Raw genomic sequence first — 18,257 nt, 5'->3', positions numbered from 1 at the left:
TTGGTCACGAAATATTGCAATATTATTTGTTTAAGGTTTAGGGCTAAACTGACAGATCACACGTCAATATATTATTAATTAATTAATAATAATAATAATTTGATGGGGGGCGCCGGTCAAAGTAATATCCCCCAAAATTAGAAATTATGGCATTTACGTTTGCTTGTTTAACAATTAAGCAGCCACTTAGTTATATGATCATCGTGGTTTAACTGATCTCAATTAGCTAGCTAGCTAGGTGACAGCTAGGTCTCCACCATGATTAACGTAACCTCCAGATTAGGATCAGCCTCTCAATTGACAGATCCTATTGAGTAGATGCACAAGTTCAAGACTTATAAAAGAAAAATAGACCTGTTTAAATAGGGAGATGAAATGAGTTGACAATATTTATAAATAGTAGTGAGATTATTAATTAAAATTAAATGAGATAAAATAATGTGAGATAATTTCATATCACATTTGTATCTAAACGGGCCTTTATTATATCTCAATGGCCCGAGAACAAGGCCCGGCTAACGACTCCTAATCATGAATTCCTTAGCATCTAACATAAAAGACAGGCTTTCCATATATATATATATGACAGCAATATGGTCTGGATTACTTGCCCAAAAAATATGGGCTGGATTCCGTGAATAGTTTTGATCTCGGTTATTCTGCGATTTTTGGGCTCTTGCAAAGTTGGGCCGACTTACTTTCAATTTCCGACCACAATTCAGCTTTATATTACTCAATTTTCCGTAGCTGTCGGGCGGTATTATTCTGAATGATATTTTAATTGCGAACATGTTATCCAATCGTTAATCAGTTCTTTTCTGATTTATTTAGATTTTAGAAATTATCAAACCAAGATATAACCCAAAAAATAAAAAATAATTAACCAATTTTAATTATTTTGTTCCCTTTTATGCTACGGTACGTATAAAATGGCGTGCGAGTTTAGCAGCCATTAACGATCTTTTAGTTTTAATTCCACCAATAAGCCATCTCTCCCCCTACTATAGAGTACTTCTTTCTCACCTAAATCTAGTACTCCTCTCCAGCCATTAACCCTAATTGCACGCATATAGTATTCCCATTAAACGTACAGTTTCTGCTCGCCATGGGTTGCTCTTCCTCTCTTCCAGGTAATACTCGTATGCAGATATTTGATTCTGTCCCCTGTATTTCTAGGGTTTTCACTTCACTGGTTCAGATTGATTGAATCGGAAATCCTATTTTAATTTTAAAAAAATTGTAGCCGAATTTGTAAATTCTTATCGGAGTTTGGTTGATTTATTTAATTTCTGCGCTATAATCTAGGCGAGTGCCGAAATATGGGTTTTCGATAGGGCGATTTTCATTAAGTGACTTGTTAGGGGCCCTTATGAGAGATTTTGGTTGAGTTTTATTGATTCGAGGGGCTTAATGTTTGTAGATAGGACTCCCGGGCGGTTGACCGGCCCCAATTCTGAGAATGGCGGAGTGCTGGACCCAAAAAATCTTCGGGTGAAGGTACTTTTTTTAGAGGCGAATCTTCTAAAGACTTGTTTTGGTCAACTCATCGCTTCTAAATATTTTTGTCAATTTGTATATATACTGTTACTGTGTTCTTGACAATTCGCAATTGGTGTGGTTGAGCCAACTATTGAATGAAGAGGGCATCTTCGTAGGTTTTATTTTGGATCTTTCAAACTTATTTTATTTAACAAAGGTCCTTTGAAACAGACTTGATGCGTTAATTTGTGGACATAAACTGATGCATATGTCTTGTTGGTGAAACGTGGATTGGTTTGCTTAGCACTCTTTTCTACCTTTCGAAGTGATGATGGTTATGTCCAGGTTTTAAACTTCCCCAGAAGCATCGTTGTGATGGATGTACCTATTTATGTACATAAATATTTATGTGTTTGGATCCAATTAGCTGAAAAACGATGTGTGGAGTTGACCCCAATTAGTTTGTATGAAAGTTTATATGAGTTGGGGTGAGAACAAAAATTCTATTATAAATTTGCATAAATTTTGTAAATACTTGGCTATATGCTGTTGGTTGCATGTTTCAGCGTCATGATTCTTAGATGGTTTACAATGTAGTACACAGACATAGTTGCAAAGGGAGGGTTCTTGTTGTCTTCCAATCTGTTCATTTCTGGGGAAAGGGAAAGGGCTGGATGAAACCTAAATGACTTTGTGAACTCACCAACAATCTTGTCTTTAAACCTTTTACAAATGAATGTAACTAACCTTTCAATTACGTGGTTTGGTGCAGCTGGTATTATTAGGCGACTCTGGTGTTGGTAAAAGCTGTATTGTTCTTCGCTTTGTTCGCGGTCAGTTTGACCCAACATCCAAGGTAAGGAGTATGCTATCCACTATACTAATGATACAAGCCAACATTTTTTAAAGTAATTTTTTGTCAACCTGACTGATCAAAAAAATAAAACTAGAAACCTACCATGTTCTATGTGAACGTGTATGGCTGTTTATCCTTCCTCCTAGCCATATAGTTAATTTCTGATGCGTTTACATTTGTTGGTTTAAATATTTCAGGTAACCGTTGGAGCTTCATTCTTATCACAGACAATAGCTTTGCAAGACTCCACAACAGTTAAGTTTGAAATATGGGACACTGCTGGACAGGAGAGGTACTGTTAGTCAGATATGCTTAAATGTATAAAATAGTTAAAATTCTGAATATTGTAACTAAAGTTCATTTTATGTTGCCCTTATTTCTGTTGGAAATTTACCCCATCTGTCCCTTGCCCTTGCGTACCAATTTTAGCAGGAGATTATTGATTGTGATTGTGTCTTGTTCAGATATGCAGCATTGGCACCACTTTACTACCGAGGTGCTGCAGTTGCAGTTATTGTGTATGATATAACTAGCCCAGAGTCATTCACCAAAGCACAATATTGGGTTAAGGTAGACTTTTCAGGGATTACTTAGGATTAATCATAATGTTTTGTTAATTATTTACAACTCATGATAAGTTATTTTTTTCTTGCAAAATTTTATGGTGAAAAGGATAAAATTATGATAACCTTTTTACAAGGTGAGAAATGACCTTCACGACGGGACATTAATGTTCAGCACCTAACATCCTTTATAGCAAACCTTATAGAATAAAAGGATCTGGTTGAAGTAATCATACATGGTGACCTTTTGTGAAATTAAATGTACCAGTACAAATAACGTTTTGTTTGTGGGTGTGTTAAGTGGAGACCCTGGCTGGTCAGAGAAATTACATGTTATGCATACAGTAATTATTGTGCAAATGAAATCTGTCTAATGTTGCCTGTGCACAGCAATGCATGAATTTCGATTGGAGTTTCTTAGTGGGAAAACCCCTTGATGCTTCACAAACCGCCTGAATACGATCTTGACATCTCTCTATGTATTACTTAAATTTCTTCATAATGAGATTGCTTGGTCATGGTTGCAATACTTCAAGTTGGGAATTAGGCTGACTAACTGGGTCAGTATTTATTGTTGATAGAGGTTGGGTGAATATGGATATTCATTGTTCACCAATCACCTATATCATAAATATCTTATTACGCTCAGAGTTTTTTTCCTCTGATTTTTAATTTATCTTGTAGGGTTGCAGTGATATTTTAACTGATTGCACCCAGTTTTTCCTATTCGCAGTTCAATCTATGATTTATTTATAATTAAAAAAAAAAAAAAAACAGTGAAAGATGACTCTCAGAATATGTTGTAAAGCCCCCATCAGCATGCTACTGAAAACCTAGGTTCACCTGTCTCAAGATGAAAGTGTTGTTATCTTTTGAGGGCTCAAGTGGCTTCAAATATGTGAAATTGTTAAGTAATGGCTTGGCTTTGCCTTTTAAATGGCAGCAGAGATTGACTTGCTGATGATGATAATCCATTGAAAATGTTGGACTTATCTGATTCTCTAGGAGTTGCAAGAGCTGTAGTGAAAAAAGGGAAATAAAACTATAGCTTACTCCAGTATAATCGGGTTGTCATCTCTGGCCAGAAAGATGTGCATGCATAGATTTTGTTGGTAATTAGTTCCTATGGTTGCAGTTGAAATTTGATTTTCGAAACAATTGAAGAATGTGATATTTTACAGGAGCTACAAAAACATGGAAGCCCTGATATAGTCATGGCCTTAGTTGGTAACAAAGCCGATCTTCAGGAAAAGCGGGAAGTACCAGTTCAGGTGAGTGCATTCTCCATTTCAAGCATTATGTATACTTGCAAACTAACATTTATTTTGCAGTTGTATAAAATCCCCTTTTGGGTCTTGCAGGAAGGCATTGACTATGCAGAGAAGAATGGAATGTTTTTTATTGAGACATCTGCAAAGACTGCAGATAATATAAATCAGCTGTTTGAGGTATTTTTTACATTGACGGCCTAGAACTGTTTTTTCTTGAATAAGAAAGAAATATCTGTTTGGAGCCGTGGTCAGTGATGTTAAGTTGATACAACATAAATGAGATTGTGGATAGGTTTTAATGGTGTTTTTCGTCTGTGCTACGCTAGATACAACTTTAGTATTTGTTTATTTTCTTGTAATTCTAAATACATTGTACTTTTTTCCTAATAGAAAGACAAAGATACATCATTTCACCAGTCGCCATTTATTTTTATAGAGAAGTTGATTTACGTGAAACATTTTGTGGACGTATTTGTTTGAGCATCTGCCAAGGCTCCTAATGTGGCCTGGTGTAGTCATGTCTGTAGAATCCATGGTGTTAAAACTGTATGCTACTAGAAGACTGACCATTTGTTCATTTTCTTTTGGCAGGAAATTGGGAAGCGATTACCCCGACCTTCTCGTGATTGAAGAAATTTGAAACTGAATAAAAAAAAGAGCAGGTCAAGTTGTGGGAGCACTTTTATCTGCCTGTAATATTCATCAGTTTGTGTATATGGCTATATGTGCTAGACATACCTTGCGATTTATTTTTCTGTGCTCCTAACTAAGTCATTTCAGTTGGGGCTGTAAAACTCAGAATTACACTATCCATGCAAGACAGCTTGAACACAAAAGAGTGAACTGGGCAAGGCCATAAGAGAAAGGGATCCCTCAACAATGCAGCCCAAAGTTATAACTCCTCGTGTTTATTTTGCCTGAATTAAGATTAGAATCCACACTACTGTAAACAAAATGAAGAGAGGATGTCATTCGACTACCATCTTAAACACGCTACCGAAGGGCAAAATGGTTTGAGCTTATTGTCGACTTGTACTAACCTAACTGTTGAAAGTCACTAATATTACCTGCGGACATTAAGGTTCTATTTTTAGATCTGTTGGCTCCATGTGTTCCAGTTTCAGGTAGCTTTTTCTGACCAAATGGAGTTTGGTTACAGCATCCCTGATGTTCATCCGTTCTTCTGGATGTTCGGAAGAACAGGCAACTCCTATGCCAAATATCAAAACCAAGCATTCCTTGATTTTGTTTCTTCTTGTACTGCTGATATGACGAGCATTGTCCGATGTCTGCTCTCCTGTTTCCTGGAAAAGGATTGGATCCGCAATCTCCACAACTCGTTGAGGTAAAGCTGCCTTGACAAAACCATTAAGACTCAAGTTGCCTTGGAACATGTTATCCGTCGGTCTCTTATTAGTGAACATCTCTAGTAGGAGGATGCCATAACTGTACACATCACCGGAGGTAGACACCCAGTTTCCTGTACCATACTCTGCAATTGGACATATGATAAATCCTGACGTGATCGTGATTAAAAAAAAAAAAAATGATAACAAAGGAATGCATACTAAGAATTTATAAAGAACTTCAGCTAGTGGGAAAAGGGACAAAGTAAAAAGAAAATCAAGCTTGGACTGACACCAACTATTTATGAAGAAAATATTGAATAAAACTAGACTAACTAGTTATCCGACAAAGGAATATAATAAAAAAGAATGATAGAAAATATATATATATATATTTTTTTTCACCTGGAGCAGTGTAACCAATAGTTCCTCTTACGCCTATAGAGCTAGACTGATTGGTTGAAGTGTTCTGATAAGTGGTTTCAGGAGAGAACCTTACTAACCCAAAGTCACCCACGTGTCCAGTCATTTCATTGTCCAGAAGAACATTACTGGGCTTAAGGTCACAATGAACAATTGGTGTTTCACAATTATAATGGAGATATTCTAGTGCGCTTGCGACATCAATGGCAATATTCAACCTCTGTAAAAGATTCAGAATCCTTTGTTCGTGATATGCCTCGTCTTCTTTCAAAGTAGGATGCAACCAATCCTCAAGACTCCCATTGACCATGAACTCATAAACTAGAGCCTTGAAATCATTGCCATGATAACCTACACTTGAACAGATTGTAAGCACCTTTACAAGATTTCGATGTCTGATGTTTCTCAAGGCCTCACACTCAGCAAGAAAGCTCTTGGAAGCTCCATGGCGCAGAAGATTGAGCACCTTGACAGCAATTATATCTCCACTCTCATCATCGAGGATTCCTTTATACACGGATCCAAAACTACCCACACCAAGCAAATTTGCAGAAGAAAACCATTTGTTGCTTTTAGAAGCCTTTGGTAAGACATATTCAAAAGAAAATTTTCTGAAGCACTTGACGTCGGTTCTTTTCTTTTCTTTCTTAACCAACAAACAAATACAAAAGACAGCACAGAAATTACGCCTGAAACCCCACAAACTATGATGATTATTAATTTCAGGGTTGATGTTTTCTTTGTCTCCTCGGATTCTTGGAAGTTGCATTTAGGCAAGTGCATCTCGGGGATTCCCCCACACAATTGGGTGTTTCCTGCAACTAAAGCTGTACTTGAGTTCTTGAAAACACCATGTATAGGCACGAGACCTTCAAAATTCTTGTAAGATAAATTCAAAAGCTGCAACGAGTTGAGATCCACAAAAAATTCTGGAATTTTTCCTGAAAAATTGTTTAGAGAAAGATCTAACGCTCGAATTCCTCTTAAGGAACTGAAAGTTGATAAAACGTCCCCTTGGAAGAAGTTTCCTCGGATGGATAGAAACTCCAGCTTAATACATCTACCAAGACTCCTTGGAATTTCGCCAGATAACCTGTTGTATGAGATAGACAATTCACCTAGATTATTCAAATTTCCAACTTCCATGGGAAGGGTCCCTGTGAAATCATTTCGGGACAAATCAAGATAAATTGACAAGGTTGAGAGACCAATGACTTGAGGTGGTATGGTACCGCTCAAATTGTTATCAGAAAGATCTAAAAATGACAAAAACTGACATTTGCCTAGACTTGAAGGGATGCTTCCTTGAAGATTGTTGTCCTGCAATCGTAGACCAGATCACATAGTTAGATTTCCAAGGGAGTCTGGGATGTTGCCTGAGAGATTGTTTTCAGAAAGATTCAATTCCACTAGCCTCTGAAGCATTCCAATACTGGTAGGAATGCTACCGGACAAATTGATTATTCCACATCTTGAGGTTATCTAAGTTGACAAGATTTGCAATCCCACCTGGAATCGTTCCAACCATATTATTGTTATCCATGAACAATACTTTGAGAGTAGATGAGAAGTTACCAATGCATTACGGTAAGATTCCACCAAAATTGTTGATATTTATATTCAACACCTCCAAGCTGGAGGCATTGGTCAACGAGCAAAGAAAATTCAGGTCATCAGCTCCCCCGCTTCCCAGGTGGTTTTTGGTAGTGCTCAAAATTCGAAGCCTACGCAGATTTTCCAAAGAAGGAACACTTCCGGTAAGTTTGTTTAGTGTGAACTGAAGTCTTTCCATGCTTGAGGCATTGGATATTATTGAAGGAGGAATAGTTCCAGTAAACTGGTTAGATGCAATGGAAAATTGTTGGAGATTAGAAAGAGTTGTGCCCAAATCCATCGGAAGACTCCCTTGGATTTGATTAGATCCCACGTCAAACTCTCTAATGGAAGAGAGATTGAAGATTGAAGGCGGGATGGTACCAGAAAGCTGATTTCCACCAATAAAAAAGGTTTCAAGATTCAGAACATCAGGGATACTCCCACCCAGCTTATTGGATGTTGCTGAAAGTACCTCAAGTGATGACAGGTTCCCAAGAAATGTAGGGATTCTTCCCGTTAATTTGTTGAACTCTACAGAAAATGTTCGGAGCTTTTTTCAAGGAGTTAAGCGCAACAGGAATTTCGCCAACCAGTTGGTTCTTACCCAGATCAAGAACTTCCAGACTAGAACATGAACTGGCTATATTGGTAGGAATTCTGCCACCAAACGAATTATTGTACAAACCAAGGAACCGCAATCTATGCAAACGGCCTAGTTCTGGAGGGATTTCATGACTCGAACTATTGTCTGATAGATATAGAGACCTTAGAAAGCTCAAATTTCCAATGAAAGGTGATACATATAAAGGAAATCAAGCAAATTCCTTCAATCAAGCATCAGACCAAGGAGGCAGATTCTCAGCCTTGAATCAAGCTTGTATCAGCACATTTAATTCCTTCCTAATACTCTGTAACAGCTAGCTTTATTCTAGGATTCTTACTTAAAACAGTTTCTGTAAATGTATATTTATTTGGTGATTAACTATTGTAATGTGTGTGTGAATATTTTTCAAATATTGAAGTAAAATTATTCTGTGCAAACTCTTGTATTTCTCATAATCTTATCATGGTGTCATCCGAGCCACCCTCCCACGAGAATTCGATCCCAACCTCTGAAAATACTCACAACCCAGTCTCAAACCCACCATCCCCAACCGATATTCCTCTCATCGCACTCAATATTACTGCACAAATAAATGAAAAACTCACACCCTCAACTTTTCCTCAATGGCGTGCCCAGTTTGAAGCTCTACTTATTGGCTATAATCTACTTGATTATGTCACCGGTGATAATCCATGTCCTCCTATCACTGATTCCTCCATCTCCACCCTTCATAAAATTCACTGGGTAAGACAAGATAAACTTATTCTTAGTGCTATCTTGGCTTCTACTACCACCACAATCACTCCCTTTATTTCCGCTGCCAAAACATCTCATCAAGCATGGACCAAATTGCACACTCTGTATGCAAGCAAATCCCGGACTAGGGCAATGCAATTAAAAGAGGAGCTTATTATGATCAAGAAAGGAAATAACTCGGTTCAAGAATACCTACATACCGTAAAAGCTCTTGCCGACGAAATCTCTCTGATTGATCATCCCATTTCTGAAGGTGATCTCACTTTGTACATCCTCAATGGACTGGGAAGTGACTTTCGCGAAATCGCCGCACCCATTCGGGCTCGGGAAAAGCCGCTCACGTTCGAGGAACTTCACGATCTACTTGTTGGACACGACACATATCTTCGCAGACTCGACGCCACCACTCAACATTTGGTAGCCTCGGCAAATTACACGAACCGCCGTTCCGGATCTTCATCTGGTGCACACAGCTCCAAGAGTTCTTCCAAACAAGGGGCTGGCCGTCAAAATGGTTTCTCAAAACCCGATTATAACTCAGGCTCTTATCGCCCGTCTAACGGCTCAAAAGAAAACAAAAAATATCTCAAGCCCAATGGCCATCGAAGGTATACACCCAAATGCCAGCTTTGCGATGAAGTGGGTCACACGGCCAAAAGCTGTCCCCGTTTTCAACGTGCTGAACCCACTGCCAACTATGTCACCACTTCCCCTGCCACGGACACCAAATGGCTACTTGATTCAGGGGCTTCACACAATATTACTGGTGACTTGGCAAATCTATCAGTCCACTATGAATATGACGGTACTGATGAAGTTGTCATAGGTGACGGTTCAGGTTTGCATGTTTCACACATTGGTTCACTGGTTCTTCACTCACCTAATCGCATTTTTCATTTCAAAGACACTCTTTGTGTTCCTAATATCCGCAAAAATCTCATTTCCGTGCATCATTTCACCAACCAAAATAATGTTTTTGTTGAGTTTCACCCTTTGTTTTTCCTTGTTAAGGATCAAATCACGGGGGCGGTTCTACTCAAAGGTGCATGTGAAAATGGTGTCTACACCTTCCCGGAATCAATGGTGAAAGCTTCATCGAAAATGGTTGCAAACGTGCATGAACGAACCTCTATAGATGGGTGGCACAGGCATCTTGGACATCCATCTCAAAAAATTGTTCATCATCTTGTTACCAATTTTTCTCTTCCAATAATACAAGAAGGGCATAGCTCTAGTCTTTGTACCTCTTGTTCTATCAATAAAGCGCACAAACAACCTTTTCGCTCCAATAGTCTTCAAAGTCATGCACCTCTTGATTTAATTTACACCGATGTTTGGGGTCCCTCAAATACTCTCGGTATTGACGGATCACGATACTACTTGATTTTTGTTGATCACTTCACGAAATATATTTGGTTCTATCCTATGAAAACCAAATCTGAAGTTAGTGCTATTTTTCCAAAATTCAAACATCTTGTTGAAAATCGTTTTCAATCAAAAATCAAAAGTATTTATTCGGATAATGGTGGTGAATTTATTGCCTTAAAAAATTATTTTTCCATCCATGGCATAAGTCATTACACTACCGCCCCTCATACACCACAACAAAATGGTGTCTCCGAGCGTCGTCATCGTCATTTGGTCGAAACGGGTCTTACTCTTTTAATTGATGCCTCTTTATCATTATCATTTTGGCCTCATGCTTTTTCCACTGCAGCCTACCTCATAAATCGCCAACCCACATCCATTTTAAATAACAAATCTCCATTTGAGGCCCTGTTTCATCAGCCACCAAACTACCTCAAACTCAAGAAATTCAGATGTCTATGTTATCCCTACACCAAGCCATACAACTCAAACAAGCTCCAGCCCAAAGCTATACCGTGTCTTTTCCTGGGCTATTCTTCAACCCAGAACGCATATAAATGCTTTGACCCGAAAGCCCATAAACTCTACTTGTCTCGCCACGTTGTGTTTGATGAGGATCAAACTCATCCTCATTTTCGCTCGGCAGAAACAGAGTCTCTCATGCGAACCCATTCGTCCGCAACACCTGGGTCACCCACTCTTGTGTCGTCTCTGCCGGAACCGCCGCCAGCACCAACGGGAATTGACACCATTTTCGCATCATCTACAGGTAACCAATCTCTCCACACTTCCTCTAATTTTCGAGATGATTCTCTTTCCCATGATTGCCCTAATTTTTCTTCCTCACATGAGCATGTGTCTTCTTCCTCCGATTCACGCACCACTCAAGTCACACAAATCACCACCGCTCCTGATGACTCTCACTTGTCCTCAAATCCTGAAAATACCAACCGCACCCACACAATGACCACTCGGTCAATGAATAATATTCACAAACCTAAACAGTTCAACTTTGTCACCAAGCACCCTCTTCAACCATGTATTTAACCTACTTGTGTGGGACAAGCACTCCGTGAACCTCACTGGAGACAAGCCATGTCAGATGAACTCACTGCCCTTATGCGGCATGGTACATGGGAACTAGTTTTCCCACCCCCAAACTGTAACCCCGTGGGATGTAAATGGGTTTTTCGTGTCAAACGAAACTCAGATGGGACGGTTGATCGCTTTAAAGCGAGGCTTGTTGCCAAAGGTTTTAACCAACGTGAGGAGCTAGACTACAAAGAAACTTTTAGTCTAGTGGTGAAACCTGCTACTATTAGAACTGTTTTGACAGTGGCTGTGATGCAAGGGTGGGCCTTGAGACAATTAGATGTAAACAATGCTTTTCTGCACGGTGAGTTAACTGAGACAGTGTACATGGTCCAACCATCGGGATTTAAAGATGCTACTCATCCAAATCATGTGTGCAGGTTAAAGAAGGTTATTTATGGCCTCAAACAGGCTCCAAGAGCTTGGTATTCAGCTCTTAAATCTGCCATTCTGGGTCTTGGTTTTCAAAACTCTAGATCTGACTCATCTCTTTTTATCTACAACAAGAATTCCATTATATGCTATTTATTAGTTTATGTGGATGATTTGGTCCTCACTGGTAATGATAAACATTTTGTGGATGAGATAATTCAACAACTTGGTGGTCGTTTCTCCTTAAAGGATTTGGGGGAGTTACATTTTTTCTTGGGAATGGAAGTCATTCCAACAACATCTGGTATTTTCTTGTCTCAACATAAGTACATCCGCGATCTCTTATCCAAAACAAACATGGCTGGAGCTAAAGATGTGTCTACTCCTATGTCGACCAGCATTTCTCTCCAACTAGTTGATGGCACATCTTCCACTGACAGTACCGAGTTTAGGAGTATTGTTGGAGCACTTCAGTACCTGTCCCTCACTCGCCCGGATATCTCCTTCTCAGTCAATAAACTTTCACAGTTTATGCACAAACCAACGGTGACACATTGGACTGCTACAAAGCGACTTCTTCGCTATTTGAAGCACACTATTTTTCATGGTATTCATATCAGGAAAAATTCCAGTTTTGATCTCTCTACTTATTCTGATGCGGATTGGGCAGGAAACTATGATGACCGGACCTCAACCTCTGCCTATATCAGCTTTCTTGGTAAAAATCCCATCTCTTGGAGTTCAAAAAAACAAAGGGCAGTAGCACGATCATCCACTGAAGCCGAGTATCGAGCCCTTGCAAATGCGGCTTCTGAAACTACCTAGCTCATCTCATTATTCAAAGAACTTGGCTTACCACTCAGACGACAACCAAAGCTGTTCTGTGATAACTTGGGAGCTACCCATCTCAGTTTTAACCCTGTCCAACACTCTCGCATGAAACACATTCAGATTGATCTTCATTTTGTTCGAGATATGGTTCAACGGGGGCTTCTCGATGTTCATCATATTAACACCTAGGACCAGCTAGCTGATCTTCTTACCAAAGCTCTTTCACGGCAACGAACTGAAATTCTAAGGAACAAGATTGGCTTGGCCGATGGCAGCTCAATCTTGCGGGGGCGTATAAAGGAAATCAAGCAAATTCCTTCAATCAAGCATCAGACCAAGGAGGCAGATTCTCAGCCTTGAATTAAGCTCGTATCAGCACATTTAATTCCTTCCTAATACTCTGTAACAGCTAGCTTTATTCTAGGATTCTTACTTAAAACAGTTTCTGTAAATGTGTATTTATTTGGTGATTAACTATTGTAATGTGTGTGTAAATATTTTTCAAATATTGAAGTAAAATTATTCTGTGCAAACTCTTGTATTTATCATAATCTTATCAATACAGATCCCACGAGTTTCTGAAATGCTAGGTGCGACTGTGTGACTCTTTGGTGTCGACGACCACAAGTAACTCCATACCATTGACAGAAGTGGACGGTTTCATTCCATGAACTGAAAATCATGACGGGTTTATCGATTATCTTAGCCTTGAATTCAAGCAAGGCCAATCTGTCCGTCTCATTCCCGCTAATGGCATAGGCGGAGGAAACAAAAAAGCACAGGGCAGGAAGGATGCCAAAAACAGACCAAGAGACTGAAGGGCGCAAGGTGGGATTCCCCATAGATATTGGGAAGAAGAAAAATCTGAAGGTTGCTCTCGATCTGTACGTGGTGTATCACAGAACGCAATGGTTTCCTCTGAAAGCGTACGCAACTCATAAAGTTTAGGCCTCGTTTTGTTTTACAATTTTTTTAACCCATTTATTCGTATCATTCTAATACAAATATTTTTTTACTTTTTAATTTTTTATCAAATCATTACATTATCATAATAATCTTTTTCAACCTTTTAATAAAACGCGAAAAATAATTTATTTTTTCAAATTTTAAAATAAAATTATATTCTAATACATTTTTAACTTTATAATTTTTTTTATTAAATTTTTTCTCTCACATTTTTCAAAATTTTATAAATATCTTAAATTAATTATTTTATTATTATTCACAAATTATTTTATTACTATTTATAATTTTTCATTTTACCTCGTCTTATTTATATAATCAAAGGAGATCTAAGAAAATATAACATGACTGACTCCAAACATCATTTTTCGGCCCCTTGCATGTTACAAGTTAATAGAAAAAAATTTTATTTTTATCAGCCACTATTTACTATATTATATTTCATATTTTATGAAAAAATCTCATAACTTATAAAAAAAATTATAAATATGAGATGAGATAGAATAACTGATGCATATAATTTATAATGGAATTTTGTTATATATAAACAAGATTGCATATCAATCTACGTATTAATATTATTACCTTCATATTCTAAATTTAAATTAATATTATTTTTAATAAAATTTACTTTCTAACCAATCATATTGAATGAATATATATATTAATATATAAAATCTCTTACAATTAAATTTTTCCTTTATAACGTACGAAAATGATAAATTTGCCGTAGAGTCTACGAAACGAAGTCGGGGGGATTAGTCTACAACTAGCTAGTGGCGCCCTGGCCCCCAATAATTAAAGAAAAAAATATTAGACGATGTTTTGGTTGCAAGTCTTTCCCTTTTAATTTTTGATAATTGTGCTTATATAAGTTTTATAAGATAATCAGTCTCTTATCAGAAGTTAATATATTGTGCATAATTTTTTAAGTAAACCCTTTTTGTCATCGTTAAATTAGCTTTTGATCTTTAGTAGTTTTTTGTCATATTGTATTTAATTTGAAAAAAAAAAATTATAATTTGATATTATATGCTTTCTCTTTTAAAATTTATAATTATCTTAATGAAATATAGATAATGAAAAATTCCACATTTCAATATGTAATTCATATACTACTTAAAAACCTTTTAATATAATTTACTATTATATATTATTTAGAAAACAGTTTTAAATTAGTTTATTCTTATAATTTAAATTAGTTTAAATTAATAGAAAACATGTGACAAGCCTACACATAAAAAAACTCTTGGAATTATTGGAATAATGAAATTCCAAGATTTATTTATTTCTTTCTTATACTTTTCTACTCATTTTATTTATATATTGTATCACTTTGTTGATGATCATGTTCATAAAAAAACTTAAATTGAATTATCTATTCTGTCCTAAAAATATTTGACCCTTCTAAACTTATAATCCTGGTCAGTTTCATCTTTGTCTACCAACTATGCAAAATTGAAATTATTTTCTAATAATAAAATGTCACCATTAGATTGATTGATTTAAAACGACTAATCAATAAGTTCTAACCACACTCACCATTTCAGACGCTTACCTATGAACTTCCTGAGGAGGACTAAAAGGCCAATTCAAACTGAGATTTTAGCTATTTGTTTGTGTTTCTTTTTTATTATTGTTTAAATTAAAAATATTAGGAACAAACAAAAAAGAAAGAGATCAAACGTTAGATATAAATCATTAATTCCTTGCATGATCAAGTTTTAATCAAGTTATTCCGTCCAACTTCAAGCATTGGTTGTTATGCAAAAGAAAGTTTTAGAAACTGGCGCAGGTATAATATATTTGAACGTCACACAATTATTTTAAAAAAATAAATATATACGATATTCACATAAAAAAAATTAATTTTTTTATAGTAGACTTCATTTTTTTTCAAAATGACTATATGATATTTATACACTCCACGATTATATATAGCATTACGCTTAAATTTTATTGTGATTATCTTTATTCCATCTTAAATTAAAGCTTCCGGCAAACACATTATGGAATCCAAATCCTACGATCTAGTAGAATCTCGTCAATGCCCAGACCAAGCTTTAAGGCGATTTAAAGTCTCAATTTATCTTATTTAATTATTATAATTTTTTTAAATTTTTATTTAAAATATAATAAATAATTTAATTTTTTTTAATTTTAAAATAATAATAATATTAAAAAATAATATTCTAATAATATTTTATTAAATTTATAATTTTTCATCTGTTCCAAACCATGCTGTTTGTTGCATTGTGCCACTTTAGGAGGAACAAATTCACAGAAAGAAATGGTCTCGTATATAAAACTGCACACACTTTCATGGAAGAATAAATACAGGAAAATGACTGTATTCCCCGAACTTCCGAACTTTTGGCTCAAGTTCGGGGAAGGAGAACGCAACGCGAGAAGACAATTTTGACCGTTTAAAAAATTATTCAATAATAAAATTAAGTTGTTTATTTATTACATATTAAAATATTTTTTAATTTTAAAAAAAAAACTAAAGCTACATTTTAAGTAAAGCATCATTTTGATGATTTTATTCAAACTTCTATTAAGAATATATATGGATAATTTTTAAAAAATAAAATGATCTTTTATATCATTTATATCTCAAAAAATATATATATTTTTATATTATTTCCAAACAAATATTAAGGGTGGGCAACGGGATTCTGCATCCCGCTGCCCCGGCCCTGTTCGCCCCACCGCCGCATGACGGGACGGGTAGCACCCCTAACAAATATCACATATTTGAAAGTGTTTTAGACAAGTATCAACTAATAAATAACTTTTTCGTAGTATAAGTTTTACAACTAAAAATCCTAATTAAGGTAAGAGCTTAATTATATATATAGCAATCCCAAACATGCATTACTAAGATTAAAAGAAAACTCATGACTTCGAAAACTTATGTTTGGACTATTTGGGTAGTAGGATTGAAGGTCAACGTGTGCAGTCAGCGAAGTGTGAACCATGCAAATAAATTAAGCACATATTTCTACGTACGAAGTGTTACGTGAAAACAAGATCAAATTATAATTTGGTTCAAAGAAAACTCATAATGACTTTGAAATTAAACTTATTTTTGGACTATTTGGGTAGTAGCTAGGATTGAAGGTCTAAAATTCGTCTCACCATATTTCTTGTACGTTCATTAAAGACGCATTGAATTTGTATCGCGTTCATGAAATGTACGTAGTTATTTGAACTTTCCTAGCAAGTGCAGTACAGGAATCAGACATTGTTCAAAGTCTTTGAATTCCAGCCCATTAATGGGCAGTTCGGTCCTACAATATTAATGAACTTACAATCATTCGAAGGGAACCTATGGGAAAATAAATAAAACGGAAGAATGAAAACAAATGTTTGATGTTAATTACCCCATATATATAATTTGATATTAATTAATTATGACATAATTAATCAAGAGTACGTCCCATTATACATAAATAATTAGTACGAACTATATATATATATATATATATGAGAAGTGTTATATGCACAAAAAAATTATACAAAAATAAATTTATAAATTAATGTAGTTTTATAAGATCTGTTAGATCTACTTTACAATAAAAGTAACTTTACAATCTGACGTATTATATCAAGACACATCAGTTTATAGATTTATTTTTATATAATTTATTTTTGTCTAAAGTATTTCCATATATATATATATATATAATATGAACCCATGAGCTCAAATTTCAAACCCATGAGATCGAGTGTCATGGATTATTTTGGGCCTAGCTGATCGAATTCAAGCATGCAGGGTTAACCAGTAGTCTGCCTTATTTCCGCCAATGCCATTATGCCATGGCGCCGAAGCAAATCACAAGATAATAACAACTAAAGTAAGTGCAGAAAGCAGACAAAGAGACTACCAATTAAACTTACGTAGAATAAAAGCCTTGGCTTATAATTTCGTCCATTTGCTTTTGTCTACTTGGCAAAGTCAATATTCTCGTTGTGTTTTGTCAAGTGCTGTGGGCGCCATTTTAAACACGATGTTGACCAAACCCAGCCTAACGTGTCAGCAACTTGATGGCTTCTATCTGTCCCATCTGACCCGGTTGCCTGGCGGGCCGGCGGCAAGTGTGATGAATATCAGCGAAAGAGGCTCCAATTATAAAAATAAATAAACTTTTTACGATGAAATATAATTTTTTATAAAAATTTATGTATTTAAGGTTTATATATATATTATTATTCTATGCTAAATTCTTGTTATAATTTCATCTGCACCGGTATATGACTTCTAGTACTAATTAAATCAAACTCACTTCATTTGAAAAATAATAAAAATTCACTTTATCGTATCTCAAGTTCTTTAAACATTCGTACTAATTTAGAGGTATGTATCTCGTTTGATTATGTATTTTAGATAAAATATTTTGTTAATAATAAAATAAAATATTATTATAATATAATTTTTTAATATTAATTTTACTTTAAAAAATAAATTATTTATTACATTTTTTGTAAGAGTTTAAAAAAATTATAAGAATTATATAAAATAAGATAAGATAATTTAATTTTGTATAACCAAATCAGTCATGATTATAAAATAATACTTTATTCATCTTAACTTTTATTATTTCTTACCGTATTTGTTGAAATAAAATATTTAAAATAATTTTATATGCGGATTTCTTTCTTTCTTTGTTTTAGAAAGGTGTAGCCACTTATAAATGACGTCGATCGAAAATAATAAAATTTAAGATACAAATA

The 18,257-nt window shown here is 35.6% G+C and overlaps 1 protein-coding gene and 1 pseudogene across 1 annotated transcript; one reads left to right on the top strand and one right to left on the bottom strand.

Annotated features, from left to right (window-relative positions):
* Positions 1 to 926: 926 nt before the first annotated feature.
* On the top strand, positions 927 to 5,000 carry LOC121263805 (ras-related protein RABF1). Its single transcript, XM_041166888.1, has 8 exons — positions 927 to 1,130; positions 1,421 to 1,497; positions 2,252 to 2,335; positions 2,533 to 2,627; positions 2,800 to 2,905; positions 4,080 to 4,169; positions 4,260 to 4,346; positions 4,761 to 5,000. Exons 1-8 carry the CDS (start codon positions 1,106 to 1,108, stop codon positions 4,797 to 4,799), a joined length of 603 nt encoding a protein of 200 aa, XP_041022822.1. The 5' UTR covers positions 927 to 1,105; the 3' UTR covers positions 4,800 to 5,000.
* LOC121248225 lies at positions 4,982 to 13,399 on the bottom strand (annotated as a pseudogene).
* Positions 13,400 to 18,257: the final 4,858 nt, after the last annotated feature.

Source organism: Juglans microcarpa x Juglans regia, chromosome 1D (genome assembly GCF_004785595.1).
Source record: "Juglans microcarpa x Juglans regia isolate MS1-56 chromosome 1D, Jm3101_v1.0, whole genome shotgun sequence".
In the NCBI taxonomy this organism is placed as follows: domain Eukaryota; kingdom Viridiplantae; phylum Streptophyta; class Magnoliopsida; order Fagales; family Juglandaceae; genus Juglans; species Juglans microcarpa x Juglans regia.
The sequence above is the reverse complement of the archived record's forward strand: the minus strand, read 5'-3'. Positions and strand labels throughout refer to the sequence as shown.

Coding starts and splice junctions, on each gene's coding strand:
- LOC121263805 (XM_041166888.1), top strand. CDS start 1,106: ATGGGTTGCTCTTCCTCTCTTCCAG. Junction 2,906..4,079: donor AAGCACAATATTGGGTTAAG/GTAGACTTTTCA, acceptor GATATTTTACAG/GAGCTACAAAAACATGGAAG. Junction 4,170..4,259: donor AGCGGGAAGTACCAGTTCAG/GTGAGTGCATTC, acceptor TGGGTCTTGCAG/GAAGGCATTGACTATGCAGA.